At 34.2% G+C, this 19,916-nt stretch overlaps 1 protein-coding gene across 1 annotated transcript in view; it reads right to left on the minus strand.

The window, feature by feature from the left end:
- The window catches only part of LOC149409949 (solute carrier family 41 member 1-like), a 91,103-nt gene that overhangs the window by 56,239 nt on the left and 14,948 nt on the right, over positions 1-19,916 (minus strand). Inside the window, exon 2 of the mRNA XM_089649108.1 lies at positions 17,876-17,980. Coding sequence (XP_089505234.1) covers positions 17,876-17,980 — 105 coding nt within the window. The remainder of the gene's footprint in view (positions 1-17,875; positions 17,981-19,916) is intronic.

Genomic DNA, 19,916 nt, shown 5'->3' on the forward strand with positions numbered 1-19,916 from the left:
GTTATTAGTATCTTAGTCGCCTTATGCGGGAATTTAAACATTATCGCCATCTACATAAGGAGTGTTATTGTTAGCGGCCTGATTCCAAATGTTATACGACATGCATCATCTTAAGGCGAAGCTTAATGCTAAATCACTATTTTGATTAATCTTTATAACGAATTGGTGTACATTGTGAATACCAAAAAATATGCTTTAGATAAATTGAAGGTTTACCTATCGCTTCGCTTGATTAGATTACAAATACAAAATAAATTACTCAATAAAAAATATAATTGCAAACTACTAAATTTTTTTTTTTCAATACAAATGTATGAACGCGTAATAGAAACAACTTTTAAAAAATACAGTATCATAGCTTAGATTATCTGTGATAGTTTCACTTGATTAAGTTTTTTGCTTTCTTATAAAATTATTTACAAAATAAATAAAAACCAGTTTTTTGCTTGAAATCGAACGATTCTAGACTCGTTGTCAAGCGACTTTAATGCCTATCATCTACAATATAAGGTATACCAAGAATATCCACATTTTCGGCTTGTAGCTTCCTCTTAAAAGTCAAATAAATCGACCGTATGACATAAATCTATTGTTTACAATTATTATTCTTAACAAATAATGTAAAACTTAAAACGAGATTTTAACCTTGTATCTGTTCAGAGACGACAATGAAATTCCTTGTATTTATGTGAACCGCAATATAATAGAATGTTTATTAGAAAAAAAAGTGAAATCCACTTCGTTACATTGAACGGATTTGTAATACAAAACGATCATATTGAAAACAATTACAAGACCAGAGCGGTAGAAACTCTCTGTGCCCTAGTGGAGGACCGCCATTCAAAATGATTGGAACGTTGCTTAAAATGACTTTAGACCACAGACGTCCAAATTAATAGACTGGCGCTTACATGAAATCTGCGTATCGTTTCGACGAGCTGTAGGCAAACCACGTGACCATATTTTGGGTTCGAAAATGTTTTGAATAAATTATGACATTGACCACTGAAGAGCGCGCATTGAAATAACCAGAACCTGTGCAGTAAAGTAAAGCTCGCTACTGCATATGATCTGAATGTTCGTTATTAAACGAATCACCTGGCTTAGAGAAATTAAAATAGAATGGTTATGAGTTATGAGCCTTAGTGGTTTTTCCTTCCCAGAATTTCCTCTCCTTCCTTTCCATAAAAACACCCTCTAAACGGACTAACTAACTAACTAACCTTCATGCCGTTTCTCCGCAGGGGTAGGCAGAGGACGGACCGCCAAACAACTCAGTCACCACACACTCCTTGCCTCATTCACATTCATACATGCTCTTCTATTATTCTGACTCTTGACATTGTCCGACTCAAGTATCCGATTCACTTGGTCGTGCCATGTCCCCGACTTCTGCTATCATTCACATTTGCATCATATACACTCCTTTCATCGTTCGTTTGCTCTACATGCCCAAACCATCTAAGCCTCTCTTTCTTGATCTTACCCATTACGCTAACATCAGCCTTGCACTCTTCTTGCGGATCTCTACATTTCTCACTCTAAACAGCATCCCCAACCCCAATCTAATATTATAGAACTTCCTTCTTCTGGCGCTAGTAAAATTGGAAAGAGTATTTATCGATGTATTTTTAAATGTAAGTATGTTAGCTGTAAGTTTCTACATATGTAAATATATATGTCATTAAGACAGTAGTTATAGGCCTTAGTCGTAAGTCACTAGATGTAAGTCCTTGATGTAAGTCACTAGTTATTATGAATCCTAGTCGTAAGCCAGCTGTATTAATTATTCAATACATATATTTGTAGAGCTCTTTTCAGATGATTTTTCACGAAAAACAGCGCTACATAAATCAGCCAAAAATATTATTATTGTATTATTATCGATATCCAAATTTAAATACATAATTTAAATCCGCTAAACATATTGTACCGCACGTTTTAACTGAATAATTCAGGTAAATCTTCATATTACGCGATATTTTTTTCAGGAGAGCCGTCTCCCGGAAGAGTATTATTAGTATGTTTATTGTTATTGTATTTATTCTACCAATCAAACAAAACAAGCATATTATGTTTTTTAAACTAGCTGATAAGAACTGTCAATTTTGTATTACTATCATATTTTGTTGAAGAAGAAGAAAAGAAATGTGACGTGGGCGTGATTCGTAATAACAAAGTCTGACCATTCTTTGCTTATTCGAAATTTAAAAAATATTAAGTTTCTAAGTTCCTAAAAAATATATGTCATTTTTGAAGATAATATCTATGCATTATTTTGTTGAGCCGAAACAGTAATTATATGAAATTCTCTCGATAAAAAAAACGCAAAGCGAGCTGCGAAAATTATTAACACTTTTTGTTCTGTTATTTAATATGTTATGGGCATGAAAAAATAACAGTGTATCTTTAAATGCAACTAAAGCATTTGTCGAGAAATTTTCGCTCAATTTAAAACGAGTCGTGTTTTATTAAATATTTTCGGTCCCTCTAACATTCGTATGTTCATATCTCCCTTTCAAACCATCTCTGAACGCTTATTACGGAGCCTTTAACCCCTACTGTGGCAAAAAATCTATCATGATTTTTCTAGTACCGCACTGTCTCGATTTTATGGTATTTTGGACCTTAAAAAAGCTCTTACAATACTAAAATACAGATTATTCGCTTGGCATTATAATATTTAATATTATTCCAATTTGTCGTTTCGTCACTCGCAAACATGTTTATTTTATGTTTGTTATTTGTTTTTGGGGTGTTATGCCGTGTTGCGCTAACTCCTTCTTTAGCCAACGTTTCGGACAGCATTGCAGTGTCCATCATCAGGGCAGATGTGTTAATTCCCTGATGATGGACACTGCAATGTTGTCCGAAACGTTGGCTAAAGAAGGAGTTAGCGCAACACGGCAAAACACCCCAAAAACAAATAATAAATATACTTTTAGCCGTGAAAATCTTATATAATATTTTCTTTCAATATATTCAAGCCATTAAAAGATAATAAAACACTTATTATTATTATTATTATTATTATTATTCTGGGAAAACTACGATATACAGGGTTTTCCAATAAGAGGTGTTATTTTGATATTCAATCGTAAAAGATCAATGGTTTCGTTGGTTGTGTGGCACGTAGCGCCGTCTTAGATAAAGTAAACGTTGTCCAGATCAATACCATCCAATTCCGGCCATAAAAAATCATTAAGAAATCCATTCACCGTAACTGTTGCTCCAGCCTCATTTAAAAAAAGTAAGGTCCAATGACTCCGCCGGACCATAAACCGCACCAAACAGTCACACGTTGAGGATAGAGAGGCTTTTCAACAATAACTCTTGGGTTTTCCGAGCCCCAGATGCGACAATTTTGCTTGTTGACGAAGCCACCGAGGTGGAAATGGGCCTCATCACTCAAGATGATTTGCATTTGATTCACTCAAGTGAATTTTAATAATTTCAATACGTTGTTGAAGCGTGTATTGTTCCATTTTTATTAATAACGTAGTTTCTACTTGTCAAATGTCAAAAAATGACAGCTTCAAAAGTAACATCTACCGAAATAGCGGGCTATTCAAAATAACACCTCTTATTGGAAAATTCTGTATATATACCAAATGATGATATCAAATGTAAAATTTTTATATATAAATAAAACATAATTGGAAAAAAAGAGCGCGTGCTAAATGGGTTAGGTTAGAACCAAAATTTGGTGTCCATTAAAATCTTCATAGAAGGCATTTCTAGTTCATTTTATATTCATTGCTAGTGGCAGTGGGGATGATTGAATTTATTGCCATTTAATCACAGTTTATTGCTAGGTAATAACAAAAACACATGTTATTCTAGAGTCAATAATAACAATAGCGGTTTTATCTACGATAACGGGCTAAACTATGATATAAGGAAATAATTTGTATTTTTTATCACTTCTAAAACGTAATCTTAACCTTGAAAAGCAGAATAATACATATAACAGTGTCTATGGCGGGCCTGTGTTCTTTTTATACTAACGTGAATACAGTGCAAGAGTGCCAACTGTTCCCAACCGTCTGGAGCCAGAGAGACTATGGCATCCCAAATTGATCCAGAGATGGGGAAAGATGAAGGTGCAACGTTTAAATTCTGAATGCATGTCTTACACCAGGGTATCGATTCTCCAATCCAGGACGCTCGCAATCGTCTTTTAAAGTTCATACTTTGGTCGACGTTCTTATTCTTGAGTCTCGTCAAAGGTGCATACTTACATACGCCAAATAGCAAAGACATTCCACCCGAACAACGAGTGGGTCAAAACACTCGTTGTTGGAGTGGAATGACGTCGAGAATCGAGGCCCAGGGTATCTATTCCAGAGTCTCTACCACGAATTACTCGCTATGCGCCATCTACGAACGAAAATCTCTACCACTTTTGTCATATGTTCTATATTTATACATTTTTGAATGTCGCACGGTTGAAGAGATGACTGTGTTGGCAACCCTGTGAATATTGTCTATGTTTCTGATGTGTTTGAGGTTTCTATGGAGTTAATTTGAAATGTCAAAAACAAACCGTTGCCGCGTCGTTCTGTCAACGTTTTTATTTGCTACCGCACTTTTTCTGAAATGAATGGCGGTGGTGAATACATATCGAAATGCCAGAAAAATGGTTAAAACAACTTTGCAGAACTAAAAGAATCCGATACCAACTTCGAAAAGCGCGAGGGAAACGATCTTTTTTTTGTATAAGGCAATTCACCAGGATGCAATGAGATTTTGACAGTTTTGCCGATCTCTACTGCTTCGACCCACTCGTTGTTTAAGTCGAATGAATTTTGACGTATGGCGTGTAGTATGTACTTTCGGTGAGACTCAAGAATAACAAACTCTACCAGTGTATGTACTTTCGGCGGAAATTGCGAGCGATCGAGACTGGGGAATAGATACCCAGGGCGATTCTGAGAGTATCTCTCACTCTATTCCATCTATGTTTATTAACAGATGGATTGTAATATGAGGATTGAATCTTCCTACCCAAGGACAGAAGTCAATCAGGCTAACAATTGAGCCAAATCCCAATTAAGTAGGACTGACATTTATTTCGCATCTGCTGTAATGTAATCCAATTTCAGAGAAACTAGACTCGTTGCCACCGACAACGAGTCTATCTGCTGAATTTCAGCTCGATCGGATGTCGAGAAGTGGGTTAATTTCCATTTCCAAGATTCCACTTCATTCATAAATTCAATCAAGAAAACAAAAGTCTAATAAATTTGTATTTAAAAATGGATACAAGAGTATGATTACATAAGGTATATTGATTAATTAATTATTTTGCATTCTTTCTCTTCCTGCCTAATAAATTTTAACGATGGTTACTCTTTGACATTGTCAATGTTACGTGTTCCGTAACACGTACGTGGCATAAGGTAACCCTGTGTGACACGATGGAACATGACCAATAAAATACATAATATCGTAATTATTTTTCTGCTTTGACAGTGACAATTAATGGAACCTTCGCGATCCAAAAAACTTTAAGATAAATGGGTTAATATTTTATACTGCTATTGACCTATCAAGGGAATAAATGACGGTAATGATTTGATTGGAAAACAGTGGCGTAGCAAACATTTTAACAGATTGCGTCACGGAAATTGAAGAGGCCAGTCTCAAGGGGCAAGGGTCTCGACTAGGAATCCGGAGGACGTGGGTTCAAATCCCGGCATAAGCTAGTAAATTTTATTTGATTAAGTTGTGGTATAACTCTACGTTATGGTCTCCATTTTTCAAAATTCATTCAGATAACATTGAAAAGATTCAACGGAAGTTTCTAAGGTTTATAAATTATAAATTGCATATTCCTATACAAAACATAAATTACAATTACCTCTTGGATAAAATGTCTCTATTGAAACTTTCAGAAAGAAGAATAAGCACAGATTTAATACTGTTACAAAGAATACTACTTTTTAAAATTGACTGTCCCGAATTACTTCAATGTATCAATATCCATGTTCCCAAAAAATCATGCCGACATTTCTTACCTTTTTACTTCAATAACACCAGGACACTAGCTTACCAAAATTCTCCGATTCCGAGACTTCACAATCTCGGAAACAAATATTCTGATCTGGGTGATATATTTCATTTGAAAACTAATCAGTATAAATGTTGTATATTCTATCACTTGTATTCTTCTAGACACAAATAGACCTATGTACCCATATAACTTCTCCGCTTCTAATATTTTGTTTTGTTGAATCTTTTAAATTCAATTATATGTGTGAGGATTTATTTTTGCCATTATGTTTACATTCTTCTTTATTGTACTCGTATTAATTTTTAAGTGTTTACTCTGATACAAAATGTTTGTATTTTTTTTAAAGAAAACCCCTCTAGGGCGTGTAATAAATAAATATATTGTGTTGTCTTATACAAAAATATGAGAATGGTTTGAAGGTATTGGAGAAGTGAAAGAGACGTGGAAGATGATGGTTGGGAAGTGCCTGGATGTTCAGATCCAATCACTAAACACGACTGTTACCATTTCAAGCCACGTTTCGATATTGAAGTGGTCTTTAACCAGGTTGATACTGAGAGTATTTGCTAATCTGCACAAGGAGAAAAATTACTAAAATTAAATATTGCTAATTTACTAAGAATCTTTTCAAAATACTCGCAATATAAACCTTACTAAAAATAATAATATTTTTGTTAAATGCAGGTGCATGAACACGTGTTCCGATATATCAGGAAATTACTCAAAATTAATCAGGAAATGGTCTGCAATCCCCTTTTAACCGGATTACCAACAATTTTGAATAAATCATCAATACTCATTTATCGCCGTGCAATTCATTAGGTGACAATAATTGGCAATCTTCGATGGCATTCGAAGAAGAAGAATTATTATTAGCATTCAATACGTTATGCAACATTACTTAACTTATTGAGCCAACAAATCACAATAGACAAGTAGCGAACCATTCAAAAGTTACTTTTAGAACTTTACTATTTAAATATCGAACGAGCGTTTGAATAGGGAATTCCCCGTAGCGGTTTTTTCCCGCCAAATCATTACAAATTCAAAACGCATGAGCGTGGATGAACTCGTGACAAAACTAAGCATTTAGCCAGTGCATCTAACGATAGATTTAAATTAATTATTTATAGACATAAGGAACATGAAATTGAATTAATTAATTCTGTGTTAAGGCGATGCACTACGTCGTGTAATATTTTGAATCGAGCCGCTATCAATAACACACCTTACGTAGATGGCGATAAGGCTTAAATTCCCGCTTAACATACCATCTACCTGTTTTGATTTATGCAAGAAAAAAACAATGCCAAAAAGTGCCTTTTATTTTATTTTGTGGATGTTCAGGCATAAATATTTAAATGTTTTTCGATCATTTTATAAATAACTAAATTTGCCACATTATACAAGAAAACCATAACCGAAAATGGGTTTGTAAGTAGGAGATTTTGAACTTTAAAGCAGTTTTCATAGGCCTTATACATTATTTTTTTCTGGGAAAAAAATACTCGATTATTTCAAAGGCCAAGATGTATTCTACTCGCAGTAGTTAGCATCTGAAACATTTCTAGGCGACCAAAAACACATGATTTTGCATTACTACGTAGTGCATCGCCTTAATCATTATCCTTCTCACCACCCACTATACCATATTTTTCTTCTTCCCTGATAATAAACTTAGCTTCTTGAAGAGATTATGGCTCTCGACTGTGATTTCGGAAGTCGCGATTAATTAAAAATTAAATTAAATGATGAACGAGTGTATTTGCGGAACGTTCCAGAGTGTTAGATTCTCTCAGTATCACCCTGGTAAAGACCACCATTCAGAGTTGAAAGGTTGCTTGAAATGGCTTTAGCCGTGTTTCGTAACTAGATCTGAATAGCCATATACTCCCTCACCTTCCTTTTCCCCGTCTCCTTTCCTTTCCACTACCTTCAGCCTTACAACTTACCCCACTTCTATGACAAGTCGTGTCCAAGAAAACAGAAGTCGCCAAGATACGAGTATATTATAAGGCTGTTTAGAATATTCTAGAATATATATTACAAGTTATTGGGTTTATAAAAACAGTTTATTTTTAAACAAGTTCTGCTGTGAATTATTATTACGCGTGACAGCTGTTTCGCCCTCTGAAGGCATTATCAAACTGTCGTAATAATAATTACACAGCAGAACTTGTTTAAAAATAAACTGTTTTTATAAACCCAATAGCTGTCGTACCCTTAAATTAAATATACCATTCCTAAGAGAAAGTCCAGTTATATTCAATTTTTCAATTAAGTCCTAAATCCTGTATCTAAATTTCGCCAATAAACAATTAGATAATGTTAATTAAGTGTTAATCTCAAATGACCTACCAGGTAAGTATTGTACTGTATATTATCTCCATAAATAGTTAGTAATAAGTAATAACATAGATCATTGTAGAAATGTATTATATATATATATATATATATATATATATATATATATATATATATATATATATATATATATATATATATATGTACAGTGCCCTTGAGGTAATTTTGCACATAAACGGCGCTATAGAAATATTGTTATTATTATTATAATAAAATGCAGCACAGTGTACATTTTTTTATCCTCTAATCCTTCAGTTAGCAAACTTCTATCAGCTGATACGTCTTTCAGCACTTCCCATTCCATAACTTACAAACAACTCAAGGTTCCGCTATCGCCAGAAAACCTTGACAAAGGCTTGTGTCATGCTAGGTACAGAGCTAAACAGTGCAATAGAAAGCACTGAACATGGAATCCCTCGAAGTGAGACCTACACAGGCAGATTTCAATGAAAACGTCTACAAGATATATTACAAAGACCTTTTAGAATGTTAATTATTGATTATTATATTACCAGTGAAGTTGCTCGAAAAATCGGGTGATAATCTGAACTCTTGGCATTTTGAAAAAGACATTAAAATAATTTTCTGTAAAAATATTTATATCACAGGTGAGTACGTTGGTACTTTATCTCTTGTCTGAATTCTTCAAACAAACAGTTACAATTTTGAAAATGACACTTTTATTCAAAGCAAATCCGAGTTCTAGGGTTCATTGACCGAAGTAATTAATTCATTCGGTCAATGAACTCTAGAACTCGGATTTGCTTTGAATTAGAGTGTCATTTTCAAAATTGGAACTGTTTGTTTGAAGAATTCAGACAAGAGATAAAGTACCTACATATCCACCTGTAATATAAATATTTTAACAGAAAATTATGTCACACATTATGTTTTTGCCGAAAATATTAATAAGTCACTTTAAACGTCACTAAACAAATGATGTAGGGGTAAATAAAATTGTATAAATAACGAAACAGCTTACAATAATAAAAATTGAAATGCTGGCAGAATTTTATAATATCTATCTAATTTATTCGTACTAATTTCGTTGGTGTGGTAAAGCCGGCCTTGAGCTTTGGTATAAGACCGTTTTAAAAAGTCACTGTTCGGACCTCACGCTACGCTCAATTTTCCCACCACGTTTTTAGTAAAGCTGATTAACAAATAAATAAATATATTAGGTTCAAGATTTTTTTTCGATATTCGAATGTTTTATCTATTTCGCCGTAAAGTAAGGAAAAAATAGCACACTTCGGACTTATCGACACTTCTATAGCTTTATCTCTTCAGTGGAAGAAAGGTAGGTACTCCCTCATACAATGATAATGGACTTAACATAGTCTATGCATGTACTGACTGCAATTATACTGCAACGTATATTTTTTTATTAATAATTACCTATGAATTGCAGACTAAACCTGCTCGTCTATTATGACCGCAGTTAAAAGTGTTATATTATTTTTTAACAGTAATTTGCAATATGTCTGCTGTTAGGTTATAAAACATAATACTATCTCAACAACTTTCGAAGGTATATGTTTCAGTCAATTTTGGTATTGAATTTGACAGCCACTTCTAAAAATAACCCGCAACCACGTTTTTGGGTTAAAATTAATAGCATTTATTAAAAAAAATGTTCATGACCGGATTGCTAATCAAAATGACAATTCAGCACACGAAAAGTGATGAAACAAAAACCAGGCTCAATAGGTCAATGGAGCGATTTTTGGCATATTAAGGCAAATTTGCAAAAACCTTTTGAACGATCACTTGACATAATCTGTCAAATTTATAGACCCTAAATGTAGGGGATAAATGGCGAAATCGAGATGGATACATTGGCTTTAAACCGCAGTAAGCAGTTATCGAACAGCGCAAAACGCCGCTTTAAATTTCTTCGTTCATTTCCCACAATTCGTGACTGGGCTCGCGCTTGGTTCGTACGCGTATATGCAGCTTTGCATTGAAACAAAGGGTTTCCGATAAATCTTTGGAAAATTGCTATATTAAAGCACTCCCCAAGGTCCTAACTATGCAATAAACTGCTGTAAATACTAAAAACTCTGTAAATAGAATTGTCATTTTTATTACGTCTTGTTTATTGATTTACCATTGGCCTTACGGCATAGCCGACGTGTGCCTTTAATAATTACCATTACATAGCAATCAACAAATCCAAACACATTAGACAAAGCGTCTAAGAAAATATGTTCAAACAAACAATAAAAATGAATCATTCGCCTTAAGAAAACAAACATTCATTGAACCGAACATTGGCCTACGTGAGAAACGGAATCCCAAGATGAATCAAAAATACTTCGTGCTTCGATTTGTTAAGAAAGATGAATCAAAAATATATCGTGACTAGATTTGCTAAGTTCTCCACGTTTACTTTCTGTATTTATCCTGTTTATTTGCATTTTATTGCGGAAAATACGAGATAAATACTAAAATAGCCAGTGTTTAAGGATGCATCTGTCAGGTTTCCCGCCCACTTTTGTCTATGGTGCACGCGTGCGCAGTTCGAACGTGATCAGTATTCCAAAACACATCCTACATGGAACATGAAAGACGTCAAAGCGGGGCGAGACGTTTAAAATTTTAAACATTATTCGATGTAAATGGTGTTTTGAGGCAGTTATTATCTGATTAACAAACGCACGAATGAAGGACGAATTAGATCCTACGCTTGTGACGTGTTTCTTACGCGAAATGATTATTAATTGAGCGATTACAATCGATCAATCGAGCGGATTTGAAATGTTTGGGTAGGCAATACAATGGGACAGTGATTCACTGGGAGAACTCGCGATCGTCATTGCAGTTTTTAGGGGAGAGTGATGTGCTATTTTATTCTTGATGTTTTGGAACATCTTAGTTACATTTCGCACTAACTAAACTACGCTTCAATACGTAAAAAATCGGGCCTAACACTAGCGACCTAATTTCTTGAACACAATGTTTTATTTATTAATGACTACTTGTCTTACGATACATTTATCAAGTGTTACATAGAAGTTTTTTTATATTTACAGTACTGCTAACTAGGGATTCTTTTTCCGAAGCGAACTCTAGGTTTTTGTGTAAGTGTTGTAATAATTGTAATAATAATAATAGATGTAAAAAACCAATGTTGTAATAATAATAGATCCATTAATTAAAGCTCAAAAATTGATAATGCGGACTATTTACAAAGTGCACTATATTCACCCCACGAAGGACTTATTTAACGACTTCAAAGTACTCAACATAAAATCCTTATACGTCAAAACATATCCTCCTACTATAAATTCAAACATACGAAAAAAAAAAATTTTTGAATCGACCCATAATACAAGATATTCCAACAAATCCAATTATACTATTCCCCCAATAAAAACCTCAATGGCACAAAGACAATTTAACTTTCTTGCTCCAAAAATATTCAATAATTTAACGTTAGAAATAAAATCAATAGCCAAATACGACAGTTTCAGGAAAGCGCTCGGGGATTTTTTGATGTATGATTGTTATAGTGTTAGTAGCCTATTCCAAGTACTCAGATAGAGGTGTATACACGGTGTCCGGAAACTCGTAGTACAAGCGGGAAACTGGAGAATCTACACCACATGGGGAACCCAAAAAAACATAAAGTTTTTTGATTTGAGCATTTTCAAAAAAAAAAAAAAACCAAAAAAAAATATTTTTCGGCTATTTTAGGGTTAAAGTTTTTTCTGGTTTTTAGGGTTGAATAACAGATGTTTTAACCCTGCAGAGCAGAAATATTTTATGATTACACCGGGTTAAATGAAGGGTGATTTCAAAATAATGCTTCAAATCCGAGTTTCTTCATTTGTTTTACTTTCAAATAGTTTTAATTAGTTGCGTACTTTGATCTTCAGTAATAATTTATAAGAATTTGATTAAAAAAAAAAAAAAAAATCAACTTCAAACTCGATTTACTCGATAACGAAAGCTCAAATAAAAAAAAAATATACTACAAAATCGACTCCAAATGTGATGTAGATTCACCAGTTTCCCGCTTGTACTACGAGTTTCCGGACACCCTGTATATTGTTTATATGCGTGAGGATGCGTCATATGGGTGTATGTATACATGTGTTGTTATATGTATATAGGTATGTCTGCTGCTATATACACATGTGTGCTTGCATGCACACATTTTAAAAATTATATATATAATTATGTACATTTTTACAATCTAATGCTAATTTACTTCTTTCTCCTTTCTAATTTCTATCTTCTACTTTTTATAACAATTTTTCCAAAATTTTAGCTTCATCTATAGTTACTAATTTAATATGTTTACACTAGATTTCATATTTCATACAAAGTAATTACACTCAATTGGTCACCATGAAACAGGCAGCCGCCTAGTATGGTGATTCATTATATCTACTTTATGTAAATTTCAAAACAATGTAACATGTATTAAATAAATAAATAAAAATTATGCTAACCTAACTCAAATTTTAGGAAGTTTTATACTTTCTTCTTCTCATTTGAATTTTTCTCATGTGAATACCGCACAAGAGTCCCAACTGATCGCAACCGCCTGGAGCCGGTGAGACTATGGCATTCCCAATTGGAGTATGTTGTGTGGCTGAGGGTGTTGGGGAGGGGAAGGAGATGAGGAAGAGGAAGGCGGGAGAACACCTGGCTCAGTCGGACCTGGTCACCAAACACAGCTAAAGCCATTTCAAGCAACGTTTCAATTCTGAATGGATGTGTTGCACCAGGGCAATAAAAATAGTATCTTCCGCTCTGGAGCGCGTAACATTTTATTTAAAATGAATAAATTGAATGACACAAATTCAGCAAATAAAATTTACTTGCGCACGCCGGAATTTGAACCCGTTTTGAAAATTGTTTATCTTATTGATATGTTTGTGCTTATTTATCTTCATGATGCTTACTTAGTCAATTGTTGAAGTTGCGAAATAACATTCAATAATCCAACCTCACAACAATAAGCTAAGCACTTATATACGTAAGATATTAAATGTAGATTTTATGAAAAGATACCACTAGTAATAGTTGTTAGTACTAGGTATTTGTTGCTTTTGACAGATTATTATTATCAATAAGATGACGATTGTTCTAAATCGTTAAAGTGACAGTTCAACGCCATTTGTGAGTTTCGGAACATCAATTCCAAATTACATAATATCCCACAAGATAAGCGAACTTTTATAATATCTGTATATTATTCAAATTTACAGATATTTGAAAATAAAGCTATTGGAGTTCCAAAATAGGTAGGGGTCTCTCAATCACATCTAAACGCAGTAGTCTTGCAGACTTTGCGCATTTGGGACATTAATCTATGGTCCTATTGTGACACAATGTACAGTTTTGATTATAAAAATATATAATGCACAAAACAGATAGGAATTAACATTAAAATTTTATAAAATGAATACCAACCTAATATTTTAAGCCCCTAGTACACGCTGGGCCAACGTTGGTGGGTCGGCATCAATACCCTTTGATGTGTGCACGAAAAACCCACAGTAAGAAGGCTCACGTAGCCAGGTAGTTGAAAACACCCAATAACAATCCTGGTGAACATTATTAAAGAAACTGATCTACTATCAAAGGAATAAGGATAAACATTAGTATAAGGATAAATATGGTAATAAGGATAAATATGGTAATATGGATAAACACAACAAAGTCCACAATGGAGTGCTGGTACCTACCCCGATGTATGGAAGTGAGTATGTTCGTGTATGTGCGGTAAAACCAATTATGATCGTGTGAGAGATGAAAAGATCCAGGCTGCAAGGTGCAAGGCTGATGTGAGCGTAATGAGTAAGATTAAGAAAGGGACGCTTAGATGGTTTGGGCATGTGGAGCGAATGAGCGAAGAAAGGAGTGTATATGACGCTAATGTGGATGGTAGCAGAAGTCAGGGACTTTCTCGCCCTCATTTAAAAAAAAATTATTCCTCTGAATTTTAATACGGAGACATATAAACTGATTATAGAGTGCTATATACCCAATGAATTCACCTATATTTTACTGTTAATCCCATAAGAAATGATTAAAAAATCGTATTCTGCAATAATTCGTCAATAATGGCATATTATGGCGTGTGATCACTTAAGACGTTTTGCAAACTCAGCTGAAAACAGTTATTACAAAAGTATTATATAAAGAACTTTTTTCATTTGTATTAAGATTAGTTATTTTTCCAAGAGAATAACATTCATATAATCCTCATCTGACGAATTAACCGGATTAATTTCATTAGCAATAATATTTTCCATTTTTTCTTGCGATTCCTCTGAATTTATTTCAAATAAAGTTTCTGGGCACTAAAACGATAAAATAATGTCAAATAGGTACGATGAATCCAAATAAATTTTGTTTCAAACTCTCAGTTAGGGATTAAACGGCAGCTGAACAAGATTCAAAGAAAAGTTAGAACCTTGTCAAAATAAATGAAAATTAAAAGTGTCTGATATTAGAACTCTGGCCCATTACTAACTTTTTTAATACTCTTTTCCACTTCTAATTCAAAGGTTATGTTCGTCCTAAATGTCAGTCAGAACCTTGTCTAACCAAAGTGACGATTAGGGTATAATTATTTTCCATATTGCGCTGGGTATTTAATTCAGCAATTTAAAAAGACTGAAGATTGTCGCTAAGGAAAGATTGCATTTATAAAAAAAATAAATTGCACTCAAACACAATGCTTCCGTGGCATTAATTATTGTCACAAAACATCAGCTGATAATAAAATAAACTGTGTTATTTCTTACAAAGCATATACTTAATTAGACGTAAAACATGGAAATTTTCTTCTAAATTGTTGTACATAAGGTACTACAACTGCGAGTCTACCAGCCTCGTTAAAAAATGTTTTTTTTATTTTTTTAGTGACAATCGCATCCCTAATTGGGGTATATTTTTGGGCTGAAGGGGGTGGAGAAGGGATGGAGATGAGGTAGACGAAGGTTTAGTCACTAGATATGGTCACCAAACACGGAAGTTGTCTCTTTTATCGTAGCAACATCTTCTCTATTATACTAAAATAATGTCGCTTCCGCGTCTCTCTGCTTGTGCTTTAAGTTCTTCTAAACTACACAACGGATTTTGGTATGGTTTTCACTATCATTTAGAGAATTTCTTCCGAAAGGTTTATATATATAATACATGCATATTATATTTATAGAAAGTAGAGAGAAACGCCGGGTGCTATCTCCCAGCCTGCAGGACTAACTTGCCAATGGTTATGCCTGTGGGGAGAGCAATATTGCTGTTGAACAGAATCAATTCAGATATCGACATTTTTAGCATCAATGAAGCTGCTTTTAAAAGGCAAACTCTATTATTACTGGTATTGTTGATATAAACATTAAAATTATCAATATTGTAATGTTTTTAAAATGAATAAACTGAATTGAATTGAATATTTCGTTCCACTTGTACACTTACTTTTATAATCTTGTATATTGATTATCATCTATTTTATTTACTTACCTAATGTGTAAGCAAATATACACTGCACACTTAACATGTTTTTATAGTTATAGTTAAAAATTTCTTACAGTAAAGATATATCATTATTATATTTTAAACATTATTTTCATTTTATTATATGTGTGAAGTAATCTTCTATATGCATAATAAAGAAAGAAGGATGTCTGTGGCTTTATTTTTTATACAAATCTACAGTTTTATTGTTACTGTCTACGTGATATTCCGAAAAACCACACCCCCAACCTTTTACCATCCCTTAAAGCAGAAATTAAATATTTTTGATCAAATTTCGCACACTTGGCGTTCACAATAAGAAGAAAATTACTGTCTACATCTGATTTCTAAAAAACGTTGCGTAAAGCCCGGGCATTGCTGTCGACTTCAACTATATCTAACCTCAAATTATGCGTTCGTTGGATAATAAACGGCAATTTTATTTTACATCCAAAATTTTGCGATTTTAAACGTCTAAAAAATCATTATGTTGGATATTTCTACGCTTAAAAATGATAACGTATTAATAATGGTTGTTTTTTGCACATTTAGAGGTAATTGCCAGACAAGGAAATACATTAAAATGAATAATTACTGCAAAATCTCCAAAGCACAGGTAATTATTAAGAGTCCACACAGTATTGACACAACTGTCAGTATATACACAAATTAATGCAGTAATTCTTAACATAATAAACTGCATCTAGAATAATGCCATTTGGAAGTTATTTAAAAAAAAACTATATGAAAATGAAACACTTTGTATAGTCCACTCTTTTTCTTCTTCTATATGTACTTTTTTGTCTATAGTTGTTTCACAGAAATTTAAACGTAACGTTGTCATCAAATAGCCATTTAGCGCCATTTTGTTTTTTGATGTTTGAAAGGTCCGCTAAAAACGCCGATTCTGTGTGCAATTCAGTTTTTTAACAGTTCGTAAAAAGCTAACAAGCTTAACGACATGATAGATGTCCCTTTCTGCATTTAAAGGGGACCTTTCAACTGCCAAAACAGAACTCGTTTCAAATCCTCAGGGCAGATGTGTACATTATGCAATTAAATTAAATTTTTGGGAGAGGTTGGTTCAAACATTTGAACCAAAGGCAAATAGATGGAACCACACCTCTTCTATCAATTCTGGCGTTCCCCAGGGCCCTGTTTTGTCTCCACCACTGTTTTTTTAGCACATTAATGGCCATTTTTCGTATGCATCAACACATTTTTACGCAACTTTAAGTACAACGCATGATAGTTTAATGTTTGAATCCCCCGAAAATCGATAAAAATGCCCAAAGGGCGAGGAAAGACGAGGATTCGGAGCGCTTTGAAGCAGTAAGAAAGATTAAGAGAGTTCATTCCAATAAGTTAAGAATGTAGAATTTGGTGTTTCGACGTGACCGAATTATGTCTGATTAAGGACGGGTTGTTTCGGAGAATCTGAACAATTCATCAAATTTCAAAGTTCATTTTCAAGTTCTGTGAAAGATTTTTTCAAGTTCTGTTTTTATTTCAGTTTTGTCAAGCAACTAGCCTACAATGATATAAAAACAGAACTTGAATAAGTCTTTCACAGAACCCGAAAATGAACGTTGAAATTTGATGAATTGTTCAAATTCTCCGAAACAACCCGTCCTAAGACTAAAATGATAATAATAATCTAGTCTCCTTCAACGAAAGGAATCTTCCCAACAAGCCTTCCATTGATAAGATTATTTAACTTGAAAGTGACTAGCTCAACACAGGTAAACAAAATCAAGCGTGACTCGAGAGTCTTTCTGTTTGGGATAAAAATAACCCTCTGTTACGGGAAATTAATGGACTGGGTACACCGTGGTAAAACAAAAATATCTCGAAGGACACGGATAGCTCCCGATCTCCAATGATCGTAGAGGAGGTCCAAGAAACAGAAGGTGATGGACGAAGTTGGTTGATTAATGGTGGTTGTCGGGTGAGGATTGATAATGGTTGTTGGTTGATGGATGATGGTTGTTGACAATTTACGAAGGCACTCACCGTTGATGATGTATATCTCCTTCGGGCCCACTCTATCTGCCGGCAGGGGGGTGGGCTTCTCGTCGATAGGACTATCTTTACTCTGCTCCGACTTGCCGACCATTCCTGCAACAAACAAATAAACGCGATAAGTCAATTGATCAACCATTAAGTTAGTAAAACAATTAGTACAGTATCATTAAAATAGGCAATCGTTGTGGAACTGAAAGAGGCAGTGCGATCAAGGATTGAACTCTTCTATTCATCCCATGACTTATCATTGGTGACTAACGCGTTCAGTCCTTCATTAACGAATTTCCGTGCATTCATCTTTCTTCCAACGTCCTTTACAGACTTTCTGTCTTTCATTAACATACTTCCCAAATACACAAATTCACTTGCTATAAGTGTTCACCATTCTTGAGCATATTGCACAGTTTAACTGGTAGGACAACAGGAGTGAAAAACACCAATAGATCCAGGAAATTTTAAGACGATGAAGAGACTCCACCTTTAGTGCCAATGTCCCGCTCTGTTGGGAACAAGGCTCAAATACCCGGGAAGACACATTGTGGAACCAGAAGACATAGCCATATCCAATAACGATTAGGAACTTTATGAAAGGGGCCTGTTACTTTTAAAAGAGTGAGGATAAGTGGGAGATTGTAGATTAGGCCCATGGCCTAAGTGCTTACGGGAACTATAAGTTCATACTACGAATTTGGACTTGCTTAGATGTTTCATCAATCCTAGACACGAAATACTCAAGAACTTCACCATCAAGACAAAACAAATTCCATGTGTCATCTGTGACGCATATCATGATCATATCACGACGCAAGCAAATAGCTAATAAAAACATTATAAAATTTGATAAAATACCAATCACAGCACCTTCAGTACATACATATCTCAGTACTATCTTAAACCGAATGATATCTTTTTATTACGCCTGTCGATTTTTTTGTTTTACAAGCGACGCGACGGTGGTACTTTTAGAGCTACTTTACAATCACAATATCAGAGATAACAGTGGATTATTCTCAATTATCATAGACAAGCGAATAATATTAATCGTTTTTTTTTAATTTATGGCATGATCCGCGCGTGGCAGAAAGCGTGAATGATTTCAGGTGTATGTCCTAAATAAATAATAATGTTTACGTTGGTGGTTCAGTGTATTAAAGTATTAGAAAAGTATTAGAGCAGGACGGGTAGGACTGAAGACTGATCCCCCGACAGTTGACCCCTCGGACACTTGATCCCCCAGAGGATTATTAATTTCTATTGTACTTACACACTGGTAATTTATGCAGAGAAGACACACGTCAGGGAGATCTATCATCCAATAAATAATCTAATTTATTATTTTAATTAAATCAGATATTTGTCTTCTACCAATCAAACATACAATATGGCATTATAGGATGTGGGGAACTTATAAAAAACGCTTGGGATCAACCGTTGGGGGATCAAATGTATGGCGATCACTATTGAGGTATCAAATATCGGGGGATCAAGACACGGACCACCCTTAAATCAATAAGGTTACTATTAGAATCGGCCATCAAATTCTCTTCAAATAATAATTAAATCAAAGATTCAATTGAAGATCTAAGATTTACATCGCAATTAAAACGAAAAAATGCAGTTCTGTTAGCGTAACTTTAATACATTTACCTATTTCGATCAATGATTTGTTTCAATTTGTCTTCAAAATAGGTGGATAACATATAGTTTCAGAGTTGAACAAACGCTTACCTAAAGTGTTTAAATGTTTCGGCCAATGATCTTCGGTGGGATTTTAAGGTATTGAAATCAAGTAGTCCTGTTAATAATACGAATCCATGTAACAGGAAGGGATAGTTCAGAGAAAAGGTCTGCATTAAATCAGGTATAAAGTTACTATTATTGTAGAGAAGATTCGAGAAGGCCAATTGATTGTAAAACTCCAACCAAACTCCGACCTACTTTAGATAACGTTTCGGTAATTCTACCAATTCCGAGTCCGTACGTAATTGCTATTGAAAAACTGAACCTTTCATCACATTTCTTTTTCAAG

Source organism: Hesperophylax consimilis, chromosome 29 (assembly GCF_061612785.1).
Source record: "Hesperophylax consimilis isolate HC1 chromosome 29, BYU_Hcon_1.0, whole genome shotgun sequence".
NCBI classification, from domain to species: Eukaryota; Metazoa; Arthropoda; class Insecta; order Trichoptera; family Limnephilidae; genus Hesperophylax; species Hesperophylax consimilis.